This window comes from Podarcis cretensis (genome assembly GCF_951804945.1).
Source record: "Podarcis cretensis genome assembly, chromosome: 9".
Lineage (NCBI taxonomy): Eukaryota > Metazoa > Chordata > Lepidosauria > Squamata > Lacertidae > Podarcis > Podarcis cretensis.
This window is the reverse complement of record NC_137178.1, coordinates 59,176,367-59,198,316: the sequence shown is the minus strand read 5'-3', so window position 1 is coordinate 59,198,316 and position 21,950 is coordinate 59,176,367. Positions and strand designations below refer to the sequence as shown.

At 42.5% G+C, this 21,950-nt stretch overlaps 1 protein-coding gene and 1 long non-coding RNA gene across 9 annotated transcripts in view; one reads left to right on the top strand and one right to left on the bottom strand.

Annotated features, from left to right (window-relative positions):
- The first annotated feature begins 578 nt into the window (after positions 1 to 578).
- APBB2 (amyloid beta precursor protein binding family B member 2) overlaps positions 579 to 21,950 on the top strand; it is a 112,263-nt gene continuing 90,891 nt past the window's right edge. For 6 of the 8 annotated variants that reach the window (XM_079989691.1, XM_079989690.1, XM_079989688.1 and 3 more), the window contains exons 1-2: positions 579 to 695; positions 10,666 to 10,776. In XM_079989691.1, coding sequence (XP_079845817.1) covers positions 10,731 to 10,776 — 46 coding nt within the window. In that variant the 5' untranslated portion in view covers positions 579 to 695; positions 10,666 to 10,730. Of the gene's footprint in view, positions 696 to 10,665; positions 10,781 to 15,447; positions 15,517 to 21,950 lie in introns of those variants that run through there. The other 2 variants (XM_079989692.1, XM_079989689.1) reach the window with 2 other exon arrangements.
- Positions 10,696 to 21,437, bottom strand: LOC307223685. Its single transcript, XR_013842195.1, has 3 exons — positions 21,382 to 21,437; positions 12,082 to 12,163; positions 10,696 to 10,801 (listed from the first exon to the last, which is right to left on the bottom strand). It is a non-coding gene; the product is annotated as an uncharacterized lncRNA (long non-coding RNA).

Below are 21,950 nucleotides of genomic sequence, written 5' to 3'. Positions count from 1 at the left end.
GAACACAGCAATAACAAAATACAGTCATAATAAAACCATCGTTAAAATAGCAACTAAAGCCTGTACTGTATCAACATTCAAAAACCTGAAGCAGCAGACTCAGTAACACTTGAGTTGATGGATTCGTCATTATATATCTTCGTTATATAACTATTTGTGCTTTTACCTTGCATTATTATCTTGTGGTCTGCCCTGTTCTCTTGTGATGAAGGGTGACATAATAATAATAATAATAATAATAATAATAATAATAATAATAATACAAGTGAAGCCACTGTAGCACAGATCCCCAGCTCAGAGAGCCACTGTAGAAGGATAACATGATTTATGGATCTTTCTCATGATAAGGGTAATCAATTACAGCAACCAAAGTAGCACCCAGGTCTGAAGTGAGATTAAAATGGGTTTAGATAATTCACCATTCAGACATGCCAGCAACTGGCAGCCAGCACCCAATATTACAGCCCTAAGTTTGAAGTATGAAATATAAGTGACCTCTTGCTAAAACAAAAGAGATATTGTGGCTTTTGTAATTGATAACTACAAACTTTCAGCTTTTGTTCTCTCTCTCTTTTCAGCATTTTCAGATTAATTCCTTCAAGATAGCATATCAGAAAATTAGTTCCTCTGGTGCTTGTGTCAAGGGCTAAGAAAAGTGGCCTTCCGTCGAAGCCTTCACCCAAAGGCTGGAGAGAGTAAGTATTTCAGTATAACTACTTTGATTTGTTCCAACAGGACTCTGCAGCCTGTGGCAATAAACCAGGGGTTGCCAACCATCTGCCCAGTGACCTCCAGATGAAAGAGAAATAGCCATAGCGGTGGAATGCCAATTCTGACATTGCACCAAACTAGTAAGAAGAAACAGCTTTTTGCCAATCCTCTTCACACCATGCTTTGTCAATTCAGATGTCACATTAAACTAGGAATGGCAAACCCATATCTGGCCAGCAAAGCCATTTTCAGTTGACCATTTCCTGTAGAAGGTTTTCCCTGTTTCCTGCATTCTAGGACCTTTCTAGCAATGGTGCAGTGCCAGAGAGAGGAGAAGGGCCTTTGCTTTCCTTCATATTGCGGTGTTGAGCTGAGAGGAGAGGTTCCTTTCCTTTTAAACTAGTGCTACGGGGTGGGATGGGGAGGGAAGTGCAAACACTTTCCCTTGCTCTTCAGAGATTGCATTTCCTCTTCTGGAACCAACTAGAACTTTCTACTTTGGCAACCAGAGGGAAGATAATCAGTAGCCCATTCCCTCCAACATTTCTCCGATGAAAATAGGGACGTCCTAAGGAAAAGCAGGTGACGTGGGTGGCGCTGTGGGTTAAACCACAGAGCCTAGGGCTTGCCGATCAGAAGGTCGGTGGTTCGAATCCCCGCGACGGGGTGAGTTCCCGTTGCTCGGTCCCTGCTCCTGCCAACCTAGCAGTTCAAAAGCACGTTAAAATGCAAGTAGATAAATAGGCGTAAACGGCGTTTCTGTGTGCTGCTCTGGTTCGCCAGAAGCGGCTTAGTCATGCTGGCCACATGACTCGGAAGCTGTCTGCGGACAAACGCCGGCTCCCTCGGCCTATAGAGTGAGATGAGCGTGCAACCCCAGAGTCGGTCACAACTGGACCTATTGGTCAGGGGTCCCTTTACCTTTTAAGGAAAAGCAGGACATTCCAGGATGAAAAAAGAAGCCAGGACGGCTTCTGTAAAGCCTTGCCCAGGTCTTCTCCTTCATAGACCTTGATGCCATTTGTGTCTCTGCTGCCAAAACCAGCAGTCTCACGACTACTACTCCTCTTCCCCTCCTCCCACTTCTCTCCTCCCAGCCCATAATGATGCCTAGTAATGCTAGATACGACCTGACCACATTCTAAGTTTCTCTGCTCCCACAAACGGTGGCCAATGAGCAGGGGCAGGAAGTTGGGTTGACAGCGTGTCATACACTTTTGGTTAGTAGACATCACAGGGAAGTCAATGGGGAGAAATGGTCTCCTTCAGTCAACTGCCAGACAACCCCTCACCATGTTTATTCCAGCCTTAGCAAGTTTGCCTGCTGCAGAGAGGCCATGGTTGCTTTTCTGCTGCTGCAGCATCTACTTTTAAAGGAGTCTGATTTGCATTAGGAAACTCTGATGCAAGATGTGGGATAATTACATCAAGGAGAGAGCAGGAACCTCTTCACTGTATTCTACAGACTGATTTCTGTCCTAAAATTTTTAAAAGCCCAAGGGGGAGGAATTAGAGCAATTCAGATATTCTGCCTAAGTACCACATGCTTCTCGTTTGAAGGGTCCCAACCAAAATCTCCAGTCCTTGATGACACTAAAAGCCCGAGAGAGAGCCAGTTAGTGGGTGTTAGTGGGAAGAGTGGTGGGTGTGGACTGAGGAGCCCTGGCTTAAATTCTCTGTCACTTGGGAAATAATTACTATTTTTCAGTGTACAGTGTACCTTGGATTAAGAACTTAATTGGTTCTGGAGGTCTGTTCTTAACCTGAAACTGTTCTTAACCTGAAGCACCACTTTAGCTAATGGGTCTTCCTGCTGCCGCTGCGCAATTTCTGTTCCCATCCTGAAGCAAAGTTCTTAACCCCAGGTAATATTTCTGGGTTAGTGGAGTCTGTAACCTGAAGCGTATGTAACCTGAAGCGTATGTAACCCGAGGTACCACTGTAACCTACTTCAGAGCATGTTTGTTAAGAATACGTGAGATACTTGAAGAAGGATAACGTGGCATGTTTGCTTTAGGGATTTTTTTGCCTGGGCCTGTTTCCTACCTGAACTCGGAAGTAGCAGCATTCATGAAATAACAGTTTTGTCACTTTCGGGATTTGGGGTGCATGTTGTTAGGGAACATGGCTTTGTCTGCCACTGTGGGCTAGTGGTCAAGCTGTCGGTGGGCTGTGAGACGTAAGACTGCAGGTGAAGGAATCACTTGATGATTGAAGGCTCTCTCTACTCTGAAGACGGAGTGGGAAGGCGTGTACCCCTCATGTCTCCTTGGAGGAAACCATGGGGCTTGAGGGGCTCAATGTCCGAACAAGCCCTAAGTGGCATTCCAGACAGTTCCTAAAATTGTTGGCAACTGATAACGATAAAATGTCTGTGTTGTAGGATTCTTCTTTGAGAGCCTGTAGAGATATGGCATGCATAGGTTTTCTGATGCATTTGTTCATACTGACAGAAATATGAAGGCATTTTCTTTTTCCTGCAGTATTGATAACAGTGTTCTGCCGATTTTCATAATGAGTGCTTTTTTGGCCTCCGTTATTTATTTTTTGTACTGGTACATTTTTACTATATCTTTTGTCAAATTGAGTATGCAGTACTTCAGCGGGGGAAAGGGAGCCCTCAAGCTCTGTATTGCTTTTCGCTTACCATGCACTTTTTCACCACACAAAGTACTAGAGTTTATCTGATTTCTAATCTGATATATAATCACTGGTATTTCTTGGCACACTTACTCAGAGGCTAATTGTAAATATTTTATTGGCAAATGGTGTATAATTTATTTTGCCATTGTATTTGTTGTCCAAGGTAATCAGAAGAACATAAAAGCTCTCTGGTTTCCTATTTGAGAAGTGTTTGAATGACTATGACTAAAGCTTTGCTTTATTCTCAAGCTTTATAAAAGTTGTACAAATGCGTAAGACTAATAATTAAACTGGAAGAAAACATTGAGTACTATTTTGCATGGCCACCATTTTAAAAGGTTGTTTTCTTCCCCTAAGATCTTGTTTTTTTACCCCACTGTTCTTGTAAGCCTGAATTTCTGAAAAACCACTGGGTAAAATATAAGTCCTGTTTTTAGCCATGTTTCAGGTAAGAATGAAAAGAAATTTGGGGTTCCTTGGAAGCTTACTTAGAGGCTTCTCAATGAGATTATAATTAATGGCGGAAATTTTAAAAGAAAGGTAGACCACTGCTATCAATCTTAATTTGGAATCTGGAGTTTCAGTGGACAGTTGGGTGTCTTCCAAGAAATACAGTGGTGCCTCGCAAGACGAAATTAATCCGTTCCGTGAGGCTCTTCGTATAGCGGTTTTTTCGTCTTGCGAAGCAAGCCCATTGACAGCTTAGCGGATTAGCGCTATTAGCGGTTTAGCGGTTTTTAGCGATCAGCTGTTAAGCGGCTTATCAGCGGATCAGCTGATAAGCGGCTTAGCGGCTTAGGAAAAGGGGGGGAAGGGGGGGAAACCTGCAGGAACTCGCAAGACATTTATCGTCTTGCGAAGCAAGCCCATAGGGAAATTCGTTTTGCGAAGCGCCTCCAAAACGGAAAACCCTTTCGTCTAGCGGGTCTTGCGAGGCGTTCGTCTTGCGGGGCACCACTGTACTCTCAATTGATACATGGAATCTCTGTATCTTGCACTGAGTTCTAGGGCATGTGCAGTGTTCATTAGCTGTGGCCTTTGTAGTATTATTTTTTTAGCTCTCTCAAAACCCTGCGTCACAAGAAAGGAGGCAGAGAGTTCCAGCTTCATGTCAGCAGATTGCTTTTCACGTATCCATGAGTTTGGGGTCATGTCTTCCAAAATTGTCTTGAGGGATTCTGATACATTCTTAAAAATTGTTTTTAACTAAAAAAGCAGAACTAGTCTAAGGGCTTTGGCTTTAATGGGCATTATAGTGGTACCTCAGGTTACATACGCTTCAGGTTACAGACTCTGCTAACCCAGAAATAGTGTTTCAGTTTAAGAACTTTGCTTCAGGATGAGAACAGAAATCATGCTCCGGCGGCGTGGCGGCAGCAGGAGGCTCCATTAGCTAAAGTGGTGCTTCAGGTTAAGAACAGTTTCAGGTTAAGTACAGACCTTCGGAACGAATTAAGTACTTAACCTGAGGTACCACTGTATTCCATTTTGTTGGCTTGATTTCAGTAGGCTGTGAGAAGGAAATATATATAAGCCCCAAAGGGAAACTCACGTAGCCTGACAATACAGTTGTTATATGTAGAGCAGAAGGTGAGAGTCTCTTGGGGTGTATCTCCCTGAGCAAAAAAATCTCCATTTCATGCCGCTTTCTTGAAGGCAACAGCAACCATGGTTGCTGGGCAGTGCTGTGACAATTCAGCTCCTGGTATGTTGTCTTTTACAAATGGAATTATTTGCAATTATATCAGGTGTTGTGGAAAGTTGTTCACATCACATGGGGAGAAAGGAAAGCTCAGAAGGCAACTTGAAAACAAGTCATGGGTTGCAGTGTAGTTGTTTACTTGGCTTCCCCCTTTCAGAGATAATAATGTAGGACAGCACCACAGGGAGCAGACATTTTTCTAAACCTCAAAAACAAAATTAAAATGCACAAAGTTCATTTTGTTATTTGTTTTGTGTTCCTTCAGTTTTTTAAAAGAGCCCTCACTTGATTATTAGGCATATACATTTTGTTTTTTGTTTTGTTATTTTAGAGAGCCCCCTTGCACTTGTTTTCTTTGCTCCAGAACACATGCTTATGTTTTAGGCTGGCATTCCTGATCTTGTGAAAAATGAATGGTTTTATTTTTAGAGAGGGTAACACATCATCATTTCTCCATAGCATGTAGCTTGATCATAATTCTTGGCACTATCCTGAGGTTCCTTGAGATCTGGAGGAAGCAGCTGGTCACAGTACACAATATAAATTAAGCAAATGAGGCAATTTGGTGGTGGGGACAGAAGTGGGATTCCTGTGATATGTGATGCTCAGGGTGACCTCATAGACTATGCCCAGCGGGAACAGACCTGCTAGTTCTTTCCTGTATGCCTTATTCCTGTCTCTGTATTATCTGAAAGCACCTGATTTCCATTACTCTTAACACAAGCCCAGCCTACAAATTCATACTTAATTTTTAAAATTCCTTTCCTGCTTCTCTTTTGCTGGCCGTTGCCTCCGTCCCAGAGCTTTTTCTCCTTCCTCAGCTGTTGCATGCCATCCTTTTTATGCCTTTCCCTTATATATCTGGCATTTCCTTGGGGAAAGATGCAAACTACCTTGGACCTACCTTGTCCTGGCAGCCTCAAGACCCGACTGTTAACCCAGGTGTGTTTCCAGCACTTTAAGCATTTCCCTGCTATAGTCCAGGATGAAAGAATATGCTTGCTAAACAAATGTAAATTGACACTGAGGGAGCCCCCTCCCACCTGGTGATTCTGTATAACACATAAAGAAGCTGCATTTGGGAACTTAATGCAAGCTCAGCAATGGTGGAAGTGAGGTGGAGATTACATTTTTCCGTGAGATGCTTAAAAATGCACTCGAGCCTCTCTTGGAGTGTTTGCATAACACCACAACGGATGTTTATGCAGGAGGGATATGCAATCCCTCAGAAATATATCTGTATGACACCGTAGAAGGAAGAGATGGATGGTCATTCTGGCATTAGATCCCTGATGGTTTTTTATCAGTCAGAGGAGATGTGCCAAGCATAGAGCTATCCGTCAGCGGGTTGGCAGGGCATAGAAATTTTGCTGTACAGAATTCTTTGGAGATGCTGGGCCTGTATGCTTTTGAATTCTGTTTATTTTATGAATAACTTTAGTAGAAGGCCTAGTTTGTAATGCATATGTTTGTACTCTGTTCCAAAGACTGATGGTTTACTTCTGAGGAACGCCCCTTAAATCAACTTCAACAACTGCCCCCCTTTGCATTTGTGCTTTTAAAAACAAAATATGCATAATGTAAGGATGGGCAACTTCAGCACCTCCTGCCATATCACAAGAAAGTGGACTACAGTTAAGAACTTTTTTCATTTTGGCTGTCCGTTCTTAACCTGAAACTGTTCTTAACCTGAGGTACCACCTTAGCTAATGGGGCCTCCCCACTGCTGCCGCACCGCCGCCATGCGATTTCTGTTCTCATCCTGAGGTAAATTTCTTAACCCGAGGTACTATTTCTGGGTTAGCGAAGTCTGTAACCTGAAGCGTCTATAAACCGAGGTACCACTGTACTCCTAGCCTACTTAATGTATGGTTGTTGTTGTTGTTTTTTAAGTGGGAGGTCCACTTACACTTATTCTGATTCCCTTGAAATGGTGAAATCAGCCTTTAGAAAAATGATTGTCAGATGGATTACAAGCCAGGAGTTGAAATGAATGATTAATTTGATTTTTAAAAAAATAGTCCAGCATCTTCTTCATCATGGTTTCAACCGCAAGGGCTAGAAATTTTTTAAGTAAAAGCTGAAGCATGCACAGATGTTGCCCACATTTAGTATAATGGGATAATGCCAAATAATACTAATACACAGATAGGCTATCACTAAATAACTGACCCTTGTTGGGGGCAGAACAGAATGTTAAACCTGAATTAAAAATATACACAACCAAAACATTTTTGAATGTTGAATTCAGGGTGTGCAGAATCTAAGAGTCTTAAGATGAGGCTTGGGAGCAGATGATAGCAGACATTCAACTTAGGCTGTTTCAGGTGCTATGCAGGTTTCAGGTAATTTTATATGTCATTCTAGGACGGGGCTGAAATTGAAGTCAAGTTGCTTTGCCTCACAGTTGTAGGGAATTTTTCTCTCAGAGAATGAATTCCCATCTTCAGATAGTATAATATATTCTCCCTCCATGATAGGATCTCACTATTGCACAGCTAAATTTGGTGTTTTCCATGTCAAACAAAATGTAGAGGTAGCTATGTTGGCCCATAAGGCAGGTGGTTCCACTGTGTCTTTTGGGTGCTTACTTGAAACATTTTTATTTCAACAAGCCTATGTAGATATGCAAATATTGATGTGCTTGATTCCCCTTGCTGTTCATTTTAATTATATTTAAATATTTATAAATGTTTTTAACTTTTTCATTGATGTTTTTATTATTTCTTGTCAACCCCAGAGGCTTTATTGCAATCAAGCGGCATATAAGTTTTGTTAAATAAAAATAATAAATGTGAAAAAAGAAACCAAATGCCACATTGGAGCAACATCTCTGTTCGCCAACCAAAACATCACAAATTAGTGTGCAAGCTTTCAAATTCTCCAGAACTCTTCATCAGGTTAGGTAGTAAACAACGCAGAAGGGTGTGTATGTTTGTGTAAAGTTGGCTGCTGGTAACGCCATCTGTGCCTGCATCTGGTATGAAATTATTCGGAACTGTGTCCTCTCTGCACTTAAAAAAACAAAAACCCAGAATTCTGCAAAAACCCAGAATTCTATACATTGTGCAGATTAGAACACATTTGTTATTTCCTATTTTATACAGTGGTTTTTACTGTTTTGCTCAAATGATTCAACTTCTCGGGTAGAGGCAAGGACCACACATTTTCAGGTATACCTTTGTGCAAGCAAATAACTTAAATAACTGGATTCTGCAACCAGCACCACATTCCGTGGCTTTTTCTGTGCTCCTGCAAAATCATGGCTGGCACGTAGCTCCTTCTGAACATTTTTCTGTTTAGAGTACTGCTGTAGTTGGGTATTTTTAAAGTGCACTGTGGTTTTCTTTTATACTCTCACTCCTATACAGAGTGCTGGTATATTCTATTTCATCCATAGCTCCATATGTTGTGTTCTCTCTCTCTCTCTCTATATATATATATATTTGCACATTGGAACGGCTGTAGATAATTAGTTCCATCCAAGAATTCTTGAAGCTGTTCCACCACTTCTTTCTCAAGTACCTTGCCTCCAAAGGAGATATTGGCAGCTGGGGAATAGTGGTCCAACTTGAATGACTTGCTCCCTTGTATATAAATAAGTAAGGCTCAGCAAAACTTTCCCACATTTCAGCCTGGGGGTCAAAAGAGTGCCTTGCCCCCCTTTTTTTCCTTCCTAGCATGCCAAGGAGAAGGTGAGGCTAGAATGTGCTAAGAGGGCCGGTGCTAAGGGATGACTAGAGGTTTCCTTTATTCAGGTTATGGCAATAACTTCATTGCCATGTGAATTAACTTTGCCCTTATACACTGGTACCTCAGGTTAAGTACTTAATTCGTTCCGGAGGTCCGTACTTAACCTGAAACTGTTCTTAACCTGAAGCACCACTTTAGCTAATGGAGCCTCCCGCTGCCGCCGTACCGCCAGAGCACGATTTCTGGTCTCATCCTGAAGCAAAGTTCTTAACCCGAGGTAATATTTCTGGGTTAGTGGAGTCTGTAACCTGAAGCGTATGTAACCTGAAGTGTATGTAACCCGAGGTACCACTGTATATCATCTATATATTTAAAATATAGTAATCCTTATTATTTTGTGAAACTTTATCCCATATTGAGTCACTCTCAGCTACTGAATGGAGATCTTGACTTGGACAATGGGTTCATATTAATAGATTGATTTCCCAGTTCCACCTGCTTAAAACTGTCCTCCATTGAAGAAGCTTCAAGAAACTCAGAGGGGCCCTTTTATCCTTACAACATCCTTGTGAGGTAGGCTAGGCTGACCGGTAGGGACTGGCCCAAGATCACTTAGCAAACTTCATATAATAAAGGTGGTACTCATTCACAGCATAAAAATGAACTCTCATACAGCGTTCCTCCGCTTTTAATCCAGTAAAAACTTGGAGAAGCATTGAATTAGTGGGGTTTTGTTTGCTTCCTCTTCTTGCTTCCTTGTTAGGACTTCTCTTGGCTTTGTGGGGCTTGGCTCGCTTTCTTGAGCCGTCCACAGCTGTCAGATCCCTAGAGGAGAAGCAAATTGATTTTTTTAAAAAATATATTTATTTATTTTTACAGAAAAAAAGAAGAAAGGTCAAAGAAATACATAACAACATAACCAATCACAGACATACATCAAAATAAAAAAAAAACAAATTAAAAATAAAAACTCCAATTTTTAAATTCATGTTTACAAAATTTACTTTCTTGACTTCCTCACGCCTCCCTTTTTTGTGTTCCTCTTTGTCCAATCAGATACAGCAAATCCTTACCCTCTTTCAAAACTCGTTTCTAATTATTAAAATCACTTCTATTATGTCTCCGATTTTTCCTCCTTATATTTAAACACCTTTAACATATTGTTTACTTTTGACATAATATAACTTTAATCTTCCGCCCTTTTTCTATTACGTTTTTGCATACTTTTTAACACTGTATCACTAATGCCATATTATTTTTATATCCAACATCATTTTAACATTCATAAACTTTGCAGTATTTCTGCAGATAAATCTTAAACTTCTTCCAGTCCTCTTCCACCGCTTCTTCTCCCAGGTCTCGGATTCTGCCAGTCATTTCTGCCAACTCCATGTAGTCTATTACTTGCATCTGCCATTCTTCCAAGGCGGGCAAATCTTGTGTCTTCCAGTACTTTGCGATAAGTATTCTTGCTGCCGTTGTCGCAAGCAAATGGATTTTCTAACACCTACAATGATTTTACACCGGTTGTTCACTGCACCTGAAAATGGAGGTTATTTACCCAGTGCTGAGCTTTGCTTAAAACCAAAGTCAGTGCCCAAAGAAACACAAGCCTGTGCATTGAGGCTGTGAAATCCCAGAAGAGCCAGTGTATCAAGGCACTGTGTTTGCCTTGAAATTATTTATGCCGATCGGCGGAGGATGAGCGCAAACAGTAAACTTGCTCTGCATGGGTAGCCCAACAGTTCGTCTCTGCTGCTGGTGCGACAATGAATAATTTATAAACACATTATCCCCCCCCCCAAAAAAAAAACACCCGGTGGAGAGGGTCATTAGCATTTTAATGAGAACAATACATGCGTTGTACTAAATCCTTTGCCTTCTGTTTCTTCTTCTCTTTCCTTCTCTTCCTCCAGTAAAACAATTCTGCCGAGCGCTTTGGAAATAGCTGACGACACGGGATAATGTGCTGAGTGGCACTATGGGCAGGCGATACCCAGGGGCTCACTATCGTCAGAGCAATTCATGTATGTATGTGAATTTTCTCCCTACCTGTAGATTTGAAAGGAAAGCAAAACCTGGTAGCATCTCTTGGCTGACTTCCTGCTTTTCTGATTGCACTGCCCACCCGCTGTTGCTATAGCCTTAGTGAATTTTTTTGGGCCAAATTTTCCAAGTTTAAACGTGCGAAGCGGGTAGATTTTATAATCTCTGCCAATGGGAGAGCAAAGCGCTTGCCATGTACTAGTTGCCAATGTCACCGTTTTAATTTCTCAGGTAACTTTGATAAGACTGCACGGTTGGAATCAGGTGCACTAAATTTTCATGCCATGTTTTCTCTTGCATGCTGTGGCATACGTCAGTCTGTCCATACCCTTGCCTAAGCAGGTTTTGTTCCGCAGCTTGGGAGAGGAAGGGATTTCCGTAGACCCCGAGACCAGCAAAATGTCCACTATACCTCTAACATCAATGAGATAATAATAATAATAATTTGTTATTTATACCCCGCCCATCTGGCTGAGTTTCCCCAGCCACTCTGGGCGGCTCCCAATCAAGGGTTAAAAACAATACAGCATTAAATATTAAAAAATTCCCTAAACAGGGCTGCCTTCAGATGTCTTTTAAAGATAGGATAGCTGCTTATTTCCTTCACATCAGAAGGGAAGGCGTTCCACAGGGTGGGCGCCACTACCGAGAAAGCCCTCTGTCTGCTTCCCTGTAGCCTCACTTCTCGCAATGAGGGAACCGCCAGAAGGCCCTCGGCGCTGGATCTCAGTGTCCGGGCTGAACGATGGGGGTGGAGACGCTCCTTCAGGTATACAGGACCGAGGCCGTTTAGGGCTTTACAGGTCAGCACCAACACTTTGAATTGTGCTCAGAAATGTACTGGGAGCCAATGCAGATCTCTCAGGACTGGTGTTATGTGGTCCCGGCGGCCGCTCCCAGTCACCAGTCTAGCTGCAGCATTCTGGATTAATTGCAGTTTCCGGGTCACCTTCAAAGGTAGCTCCATGTAGATGATCATTTCTCATTAAGCATGAGAAGATCAAAGGCAGCATGAGAATTCTAAGGTTGCACACCCTGCCTCTCCCACGAATAGGGGGCAGCCGAATTTGCCTTGCTGAGATTCTCTAAAATCCTGGAGCTGGCAGTTCACACACACACACACACACACACACACACACACACACACACCATGCAGGCATACACACATACTGTACAAAGGAGCCCTGCTAGGTTTGAGGCAGTGCTAGGCCCTCTGTGTTACCCTGGCAGCTCTTTTTATCCTTCCGCTCCCCATGCTACCCTGCTGAATTATCATTCAACATCACCTCCATATTCACCCAGACAGCCCTCTGGGCAAATGGAAATGGCTGATGCTTCATCCGTGTGTGTGTCCATCCAACCTTCCACCTGTTAAAAAGCAACAAAAAGAGAAGGGGTGTTGTGGTGGCTCACGTCTGCCCCGGTATGCCTATGCAAGCTGGTGGTGCTACAGTATCTGCTTCTTGCTGAACTGCACCTCTCCTTGCTATCATGTGCTGTTGTCTTTGGCATTCTTTGCCCCACCCCAGTCTGTGGGACTCCAGGATTAGGCCTTTAAGTCTGGCTCTAACAGAGGACAGCTTTAGATCTTACAGAAGCAAAAGAGAGGCTTGAGCATTTCTGGCCACTTCTTTTTGTACTTGTCTGGAGCAAAAGCTCATGTATCTCCCACATAATGAGACCTGTAAGCTCCTGACAGAGGTAACATTGCTTCTTCCCCTACACGTTGCTGCGCTGCTTTTCTGTGTTGTCCATGAGTTCTTGCCCCTGCTATATGGACAGATGAAAAAGCAGCACAGACTTAGTGAGTTGCAAAATCAGGCATGTTGAATGAACACATCTAAGATACACCCATGAGGGATGCGGGTGGCACTGTGGGTTAAACCACAGAGCCTAGGACTTGCCGATCAGAAGGTTGGCGGTTCGAATCCCCGTGACAGGGTGAGCTCCCGTTGCTCGCTCCCTGCTCCTTCCAACCTAGCAGTTCAAAAGCATGTCAAAGTGCAAGTAGATAAATAGGTACCACTCTGGCGGGAAGGTAAACAGTGTTTCTGTGCGCTGCTCTGGTTCGCCAGAAGCGGCTTAGTCATGCTGGCCACATGACCCGGAAGCTGTACGCCGGCTCCCTTGGCCAATAAAGCAAGATGAGTGCCACAACCCCAGAGTCGGTCACGACTAGACCTAACAGTCTAGTCTGGGCCCCTTTACCTTTACTTTAAGATACACCCACATAACCTCTGTTCTCCATAAGCCGTGCCCCTGATCTAGCTGAGACATATTTTGTGTGTAGTTACCCCTTTCCAGTGTAAACTCATTGCTTTCTTATTTCTTGTGTCTGTCTTGCTGAAAGGCAGTTCAGGTAATACCACCGCAGCTGACCTGGGTCTCGCATCAAGGTCAGTTTTCCGTAAAAGGTTCAAAGACCTCTTTAAAGTTTGCAGCCTGTCCCTTTCATCTCCTTGAAATGGCAGGCGACAAGTGGCTATCCCTGTGGCTACTTTACTGCCAGTGATAATCCTTGAGCCTTAAGGCTTGCTATATTCCAAGCTATGTCAAATAATCTTCTCAAGAGGCAGTACATGAAAAGTTCCTTGCGACTTCCCCTCTCCCCGAAAAGCCTCTCTTGTGTTAAGTCTTGGTATTTTTTTGTTTATGCCCTAGGCTACTATTATAATGCCATCTACCTTTTCTTCCCTTTACTGTATAGTGTTCTTAGGATCATGGAATCATAGATTCATAGAACTAGAGTTGGGAGGGACCGCGAGAGTCGTTTAGTTGAGTCCGTTGCAAAGAAGGAATCTCAGCTAAAGCATACAGGACAGGTGGCCATTCAATTTCTGCTTAAAAACCTCCAAGGAAGGAGAATCCAATGCCTCCCAAGGAAGTCTGTTCCACTGTCAAAGCAGCTCTTATTTCAGAATTCATCTCTTCTGTATGTTCAGAATTTTAATTTTGCATTATTATGTAGATGAAATCTAAATCCTTGGATGCAGGCAATTCAATTATTACTGTGATATGAATAGCGGGGGGAAGTAGAAGTAGATGCAGGTAGGGAAACTTAGCAAAGTTTTTCTTTTTTGCTGTAGTAAGGCTGCTTCTCCATTACATATACACTGTTACAGTGATGCCAATGCTGCTTCAGGTGAAGAAGACTAGATTTTGGATTTGATATCCCGCTTTATCACTACCCGAAGGAGTCTCAAAGCGGCTAACATTCTCCTTTCCCTTCCTCCCCCACAACAAACACTCTGTGAGGTGAGTGGGGCTGAGAGACTTCAAAGAAGTGTGACTAGCCCAAGGTCACCCAGCAGCTGCATGTGGAGGAGCAGGGAAGCGAACCTGGTTCACCAGATTACAAGACTACGGCTCTTAACCACTACACCACACTGGCTCTCTCTAGTAGTACAGCAGCAGTAAAGGAAAGTTGCTGTATGTTTGAAACCAGCTACCCAGAGTCTGCTACCTGTTTGCTGCTGCTGGGCAATTCTGTGCCAAGGACAGTCCCCTTCGGACTTTGCTTACCACCCCGTGGTCGGATGCCACCACAGTGGAAGTAGAAACAGTGGTGGAAGATGAACCAAACACTGGAACCTGCAGCCGGGGATGTAAGAAAACTGAATGGCAGTTGCCAGAGGGCATTATGAGGAATGGAGGCATGCAGTGGTATTTTGTTCATGTCACAGTCGCAGGTTACTATGTAACTGGCACCCGATTGTAAGAACCTCTTGGTGTCTTTTAAATCTGCCACCTGTGCAGAAAACCTAAATGTTCAAAATAAATTAAAACCTCAGTTTCATAGGCTTTTCAGTGGAAGGGAAAGAGCTGAAGATTTTGAATTTTAGCTCATGTGTAGTAAGTAAGGTTGTTGGCATCAACCAGCAGTAATATATATTGGTTATACTTCACAAGCTGTAACCTTTCTTCTGTTCGGTGTGATAATGCCCTCTCATCATTTTATAGCTGGCTGCGGGATATGTTGCTTTCCAGGAGGGGAATTGGTGAAAAATATTCTGATGTACTGAGAACTTGAAGCTTGATAGAGTTTCAAATAGAAGACCTAATAAATTCTCTTCTTCTTAGATGTCTGCTATGAGCAGGCTTTGTGCTCTCTATAATTTAGTCCAACTTCAGCAAATTCTGCATGCCAGGAAATCCACTTTGCTTGTGTTAAGATTTTTCTGCCTTCAATTTGTTTGTGAAGAACTGAGCTTAAAGGGCCACCAAGAATGCTTTACGTTTTCGTTTGCTTGGCAAATATAATTTATTTTAAGAATTAGCATTAGAGAGAGATGCTTTGCAACATAAAAGAGCAAGGCTGAGAACGCTTCTGCCACAGAGATGGCATCTAGCAGCCGAAAATCATGACTTATTCTCCACCAGCACAACACAATATTTTGACAGTGTTGTTACAATAAATTTTGCTTAAAATATGGAATGCAATTGGGAGTTAACTCCGGGAAATTCCACCTTTCTGAAATGTACATGGAGAATTTTTTTTTCTTTTAAACATTGCTAGTGATATAGATTCTGCCCCCTGCTTCTGTATTTGCAATAATTATTTTTACTGAATAATTTGTCCAGCGTTGTGCTGCACTGGCTTTGTTTTGTGGCTTTCTTTGTTTTTAATTTCTTAAAATGATCCCTCTTTTCAGATTTCAAATAATAATCTATTTCCTGATCCATTGCTGAAGCCCAGTGATCCATGTCAGAAGTACATCCAGGTCAGATGCCCTTTCAGATATTTTAATACTGTACGCATAGAATTTCTTTCTCTCTTTCTGGGCTCATGGTCTTGCATTTACAATTTAAAAAATATATTCATTCTCTTTCTCTTTCCCTTTCCCTCACTCTTTCTTCTGGTGTTTTCTCTTCTTTAAAACAACGCAACCAGTTTTTCAAAGCCAGTACAAGCACAGTACTTGCCAATTTCTTATCCTTTGTTTAAAAGAATTGGGAGCAGGTTGTGGGATCAGGCAGAGACTTCCCCTTCTCAGCGCTCGGCTTGGCCCAACTGCAGTTAACTGTGCGGCTGATGTAACAGTTACCTGTAGATGGACCTATGCATTTCACTCGACAAAAGTGTGTTTGCAAGCCCATATATGTCCAGATAACTTGAGTACAAGACCAGAATGGGCATTTATAGGGCGGCAACTGGTGGGCTGGAGTGAGAATGAAGGATCAGCAGGCACCAGAAGAACTGTTTCCGAATCCCCTTCTGCATCTTTCAAAGCTTGGAGATTCTGTAATACTCCAGTGAAGTAGTCTTGCATAAAGCATTGTTGTGGTGCTAGTGGCTAGGACTCTGGTCTGAATCTCACCTCTGCCATGAACTCACTGGGTGCCCTTTTTCTTTTTCTTCTCCCTCTCCCTCTCCTTCCTCCTCCAGCCTACAATCTTCCATGCTGAGATAATACTGTAGAGTTGTCATATATAGGAGTGTCTTGAATGTTCCGCAGTGAGATATAAATATTCAGCATAATGGAGGATGAAGTGATATTTTAGTCAGTAGAGCGCAACGCTCTTAATCTCAGGCTCATGGACCTGAGCCCCACATTGGGCAAAAGTTTCCTGCATTGCGGAGGGTTGACCTAGATGACTCTTGTGGTCTCTTCCAATTCTGCAAGCTTTATAGGGCCGAATCAGTACATTAGATCAAGTTCCTGCTTATTCCCCACCCTCTTGATTTTTTTCAAAAGATGGGACATTTGCTCCAGCATTTGGTCTTGGCACTTAGTCAGAAAAGAGATTCTGACTGAACATCAGGAAGAACATTCTGACAGTAAGAGCTGTTCGACAATGGAACAGACTGCTACAAGAAGTCGTGGACTCTAACCTTCCTTAGAGGTTTTCAAGCAGAGGTTGGATGGTCATGTATGATTTAGTTGAGATTCCTGCATTGCGTGGGGTTGGACTAGATGGCCCTCAGGGTCCTTTCCCACACTAAAGGTAAAGGGACCCCTGACCATTAGGTCCAGTCGTGACCGACTCTGGGGTTGCGACGCTCATCTCGTTTTATTGGCCGAGGGAGCCGGCATACAGCTTCCGGGTCATGTGGCCAGCATGACTAAGCCGCTTCTGGCAAACCAGAGCAGCGCATGGAAACGCTGTTTACCTTCCTGCCAGAGCGGTACCTATTTATCTACTTGCACTTTGATGTGCTTTAGGACCGCTAGGTTGGCAGGAGCAGGGACCGAGCAACGGGAGCTCACCCCGTCGCGGGGATTCGAACCGCCAACCTTCTAATCGGCAAGTCCTAGGCTCTGTGGTTTAACCCACAGCGCCACCCACGTCCCTTTCCCACACTACAATTGTACAATAAGTCTGCCTTCATCCAAAGGAAATGCTTCCTATGCATAGCCAATTATAGTCTAGTTTATGGGTAGGCAAACTAAGGCCTGGGGGCCGGATCCTGCCCAATAGCCTTCTAAATCCATCCCGGACGGTCCGGAAATCAGCATGTTTTTACTTGAGTAGAATGTGTCTTTTTATTGAAAATGCATCTCTGGGTTATTTGTGGGGCCTGCCTGGTGTTTTTACATGAGTAGAATGTGTGCTTATATTTAAAATGCATCTTTGAGTTATTTGTGGGGCATAGGGATTCGTTCATATTTCCCCCCCAAAATATAGTCCGGCTCCCTACAAGGTCTGAAGGACAGTGGACTGGCCCCCTGCTGAAAAAGTTTGCTGCCCCTTGGTAGTTGTACCTTAACTTAATAACATTGATTTGTTCAATTGTTTTAGTTTTTCATTAGCACTACTGAGAGAGTAAATAATGACCTGTCTACCTCTCTCTAAAGTTCCTGTCAAGGCACTCGGAATTATTCTCCTTGAAGCACAAATTTATGTAGCATTTATTTTGAGGATGCTGTCAGGAGGTTCACAAGATCACTGCCCCGGGAGCATAATTTGGATCAATAAGAATGTGCAGGAGTCAGGCACAATGTACACCTCGGGCATCTCTTTGACTTGCTAGGTTTTAAGCTTTGGTAAGAGAACCATCTTCCTGGTTTGATTCATTGTGTTTCCATGTGGTCCACTCAGCTCTCCTTGCAGCTGAATCAGAAGTGAGCAAGGAAGATGAGAAATTCTGCTGTGGAAAAAAGCAGTGTCTCTAACCATCAGTTTTAGAATATGATTTGGGCTATGCAGCACAGAAGATTCACTCCTCAGATAGGGTCTATTTTATGGAGTTCAGCCTCAGGTGATTTCTCCTTAACTCACCAAACTTTTTCATTTTTCTTCTCCTTCTCTACCTTTGTCTTTCAGGGGCACGTGGGGTTTTGTCAATTGCTTTGTTTTGTTAATAATGGATTAGAAAATCGGAAAGTGGACTACAGCACTGAGGTGAAAGCCCTTGACTGATACAGGGTCTTCCTGGCCATAAATCTTGATTATCTTGAACCCCTAGGCACTGTTACCCAGAAATATAAGCTTCCATCTTTTTATTAAGCTGTGCAAGGCGGTAAGAAAATTAGCAGCCCTAACACTGGTGAAGTTAGGTGATATTAGACTCTGGACTTCATGGTCTTTGAGAGCATGTGTGTGTCTTTAGATGGCAATACGTATCACTTCACATTTTTAAAAATATGGTAGGCAGCTGTCATTTGTTTGGGGGTCCTGAACTTCTCCCCCAAAGTCCTGCCTCGGTGGCCCCACCATGTACTGTAGCCTTCCAATGTGCTTTCCAATATTCTGCAGATGAAAATACGGACAGTGTGGTAGGATGTATGCAGACAGGCTAAAACCAACAACGTGGTGAAGATGTACAGACAGGGCAGTTCTTAAATTGTCCTTTGAAGTACTAATTCCACTGGCACAAATCCATTTCTGGCACTATGTACATTTTCAGGTCAACAGTAATGCCAGAAGGAAGAAGTCAATGTAGAAAAAGGTGTAAGAAGCTGTATAGGGCTGAATCGGTACATTAGATCAAGTGAAGTCCAATTGCGGCTACACAATACTTTGCACGCATACTTTGCACGCAGATTATCCTGAATTCAAGCCTTGGCATCTCTGGTACACCTGGGAAATATTCCTGTCAGTCAGGAATGTAGCTATACAGATCAATGGTCAGACTCAGTAAAAGGCAGGTTCCTGTGTTCCTAAATGCCTGAAATTTAGTTTTTACAACATCCACGTATCAGTGCCTTCTAACATAATAAATCCAAAGGATGTGTTAAAGAATAGAAGCCTGGTATATTATACAGTGATTTCCTCGGTGCAGCAGGACATAATATTCTGTCACAGTTTATTTGCTAAATAAGTTGTGTGTGTGTGTGTGTGTGTGTGTGTGTGTGTGTGTACACTGATAAAGAGTGAGGAACAGAGAAATCAAAGTAGGGAGGAGGAGAATATAGACAGCATCCCCATTATTGGCTTTGACAACTGGAGTGTGTCTTGATGCTGAATTAGTGTTCCCAGTATCAAAGCTGTAATGAAAGAGAAAACAAAGGGGTAGACAGCTGAAGTGATTCTCAAAGGTTTTTCAAAGGAGAGGTCCATGAAACCAGAAACTTTATCAAGCAGATCAGACAGTCTAGCATTTTTCTTGCTCCCCACCCCTGCCCCCGCTTGTTTTCAACATTGCATAACCCTAAAATGAATGAGCCATCTGCTTCATGCAAATCTGTTTTGACAAACAGGAGAGCGCTAGCTATGATCTGCAGACTGACCAGCACCAGACTATTTATTCAGCTGGATGTGTTTGCCCGTCCCTGCCCCTGTTTTAATTAAACATTTCTATAATCACTTAGATAATATACTAATATTATAATAATTTATTATTTATACCCCGCCCATCTGGCTGGGTTTTCCCAGCCACTCTGGTTTGGTTTTTTTCCAAAATTTTTTTATTGATTTCCACAAAATTATAAACAAACAAATAAACAAACAAACATAAATCATAAACCTTATTTAAATTACGCTTATTAACATTGTTAAGTGACTTCCTTGCTTCCCCTTGGTTGAATTTCAATGCATATCCTTTTAACAGTTTTCCAAATCATAGTTCTTATAAATTTAACTTGAACATTGACATCCTTAAATCTTTTCATTTTGAAATTAAACATATTACTTCATCACTTAACTTATATAAAATCCTAAGCCAATCAAGTATCTGCAAGCTGTTTCCAATTAGTTTACCTTAACATATTTAACTAAATAATCATTAAATTTTGTCCATTCTTCCTTGTATTCCTCCTCCTTCTGGTCACGGACTCTTCCAGTTAGGTCAGCTAGTTCCGAAAACTCCATCATCTTCATCTGTCATTCTTCCACTGTAGTTCTTGCGTTTTCCACTTTTTAGCTATTAAAATTCTTGCAGCAGTTGTGGCATACAAAAATAATTTAACATCTTCCCAGCCACTCTGGGCGGCTTCCAACCAAATATTAAAAACAATGCAGCATCAGACATTAAAAACTTTCCTACATAGGTATCTCTTTTCTTATTCAGCAAACAGAAGCCCAAGAACCAGAACCGCTCCATATGTCTGCATGGCACCCCAGGTTTATTAGTGTTTTGCCATGACAAGCAAAGTATGAAAGAAGAGCATGCGTCTCAAAATACTTGGGGATATGTTGTAAACACCTACTGGAGAGAGCTAGGATTGGTTCTGAATTCCTGGCACGTGGCCATTATGTGATAGAGATTCACATTTCCCATTCACGCTTCCTAAAGCCACTGAAGTCTCACACAGAATTTAGCCCTGTGTGTTTGCTGTAGGAACAATGGTGTATCTGCAGTGCCATGTGAAAAACAATTATACCCCGTTTTGTTCTTTAGTGATACCGAAATGCCACTGAAGCTCCTATCCTATTGACCAAGTCAGTGGCAGTCTTGATTTTTGTACCTTAACTGAAAAGTCAAAATAGCACCCAGAGAGTGTTAAGAGGACGAATATGAAGAAGTTTGGTCATTTTTTTCTGATGACTGATGCTCAGAGGTTGTCAATTTAGCGTACACCACTTCTTCCATTTCATGTTCCTGAAACACCACAACCCACTTTCTTTTCCTTCCCTTCTTAGTATCTCCCCCACCCCACTTTATAAATGTTACTCCTATTTTTATAGAGTTACCACCTCTTTTTCTTTATTTGTGATGAATTGGGAGGAGGGGGACAACTGTTAATTTTAAAAAGTGATAGGGACCGGAGTGATGAAAAGCAGTCCCCTTCTGCTTGCAATCTGCTGGCCACAGCATTACCACTCAGTGGTTTATGTGCCTTTAAAGGGAAATTAGGCAAATCTGTGGAGGATGGGTCTGTTAACAGCTCTTGAATGTTATATGCGGACTTCCACAGTCCTGGAAGTTATACTTCTGAATGTCTGGGGATAAACAATGAGAGAAGACACTTCTTTTCATGCCCTGCTTGTAGGTTTCTCTGGTTGTCCACTCTTGGAAGGAGGGTTCTAGATAGGCCCTCAGTATGACTGAACAAAGCTTTTCCCTTAAATATAATCATAAAGGAAAAGTTATGAGGGCCTACCAAGAACCCTCTTTCTATTCTGCCCTTCATACTAACAGACAAAATCAATACCCGCTCTCCCCAATTTAGAAGGCCATATATTGTTCTTAAATACACCTTAACCCAGGGCAGTGCCTTGTCAGTCTCCACCAATGCACTCTTATTTTAGTATTGTTACACTGCAAAATTGGGTGGAAAAGCAGAAATCAAAAAGGCTACGGTAAGATTTTGCCATGTTCTTCCCCTACATAGAATGCATGAACCAGGGGAGGGAAACTTCTGGGCCTCCAGATGTGGTAGGCCAGGGATCCAACTCCCATCAATCCCAGCCAGCATAGCCAATGGTCAAGGATGAAGAGAGCTGTTGTCCAAACAACATCTGGAACCACAAGTTTCCCACTCCTGGCATAAACCTTTCAATTTCCCTGCTCAGTTGTATGAAGCTTTGGAGAGTTGGCATACCTGGTTGCGCCTAGGGACCATGAAGGAGAGCTGTATTGAATGAGCTCACTAAAACCCTTACCCCTCCTCTGGTTATCTGCGACCTGCCATTAAATTCAAGACATTGCTGCTTATTTCATGGGTGGATATGCATGCAGGCTTTTCAATCCTGTTTCCAAGCACACTTAACACCTGTTGTTGATTATTATGCTTAAGAATACCTCATGAGTGTTTGTTTCTTCTACTTCCCC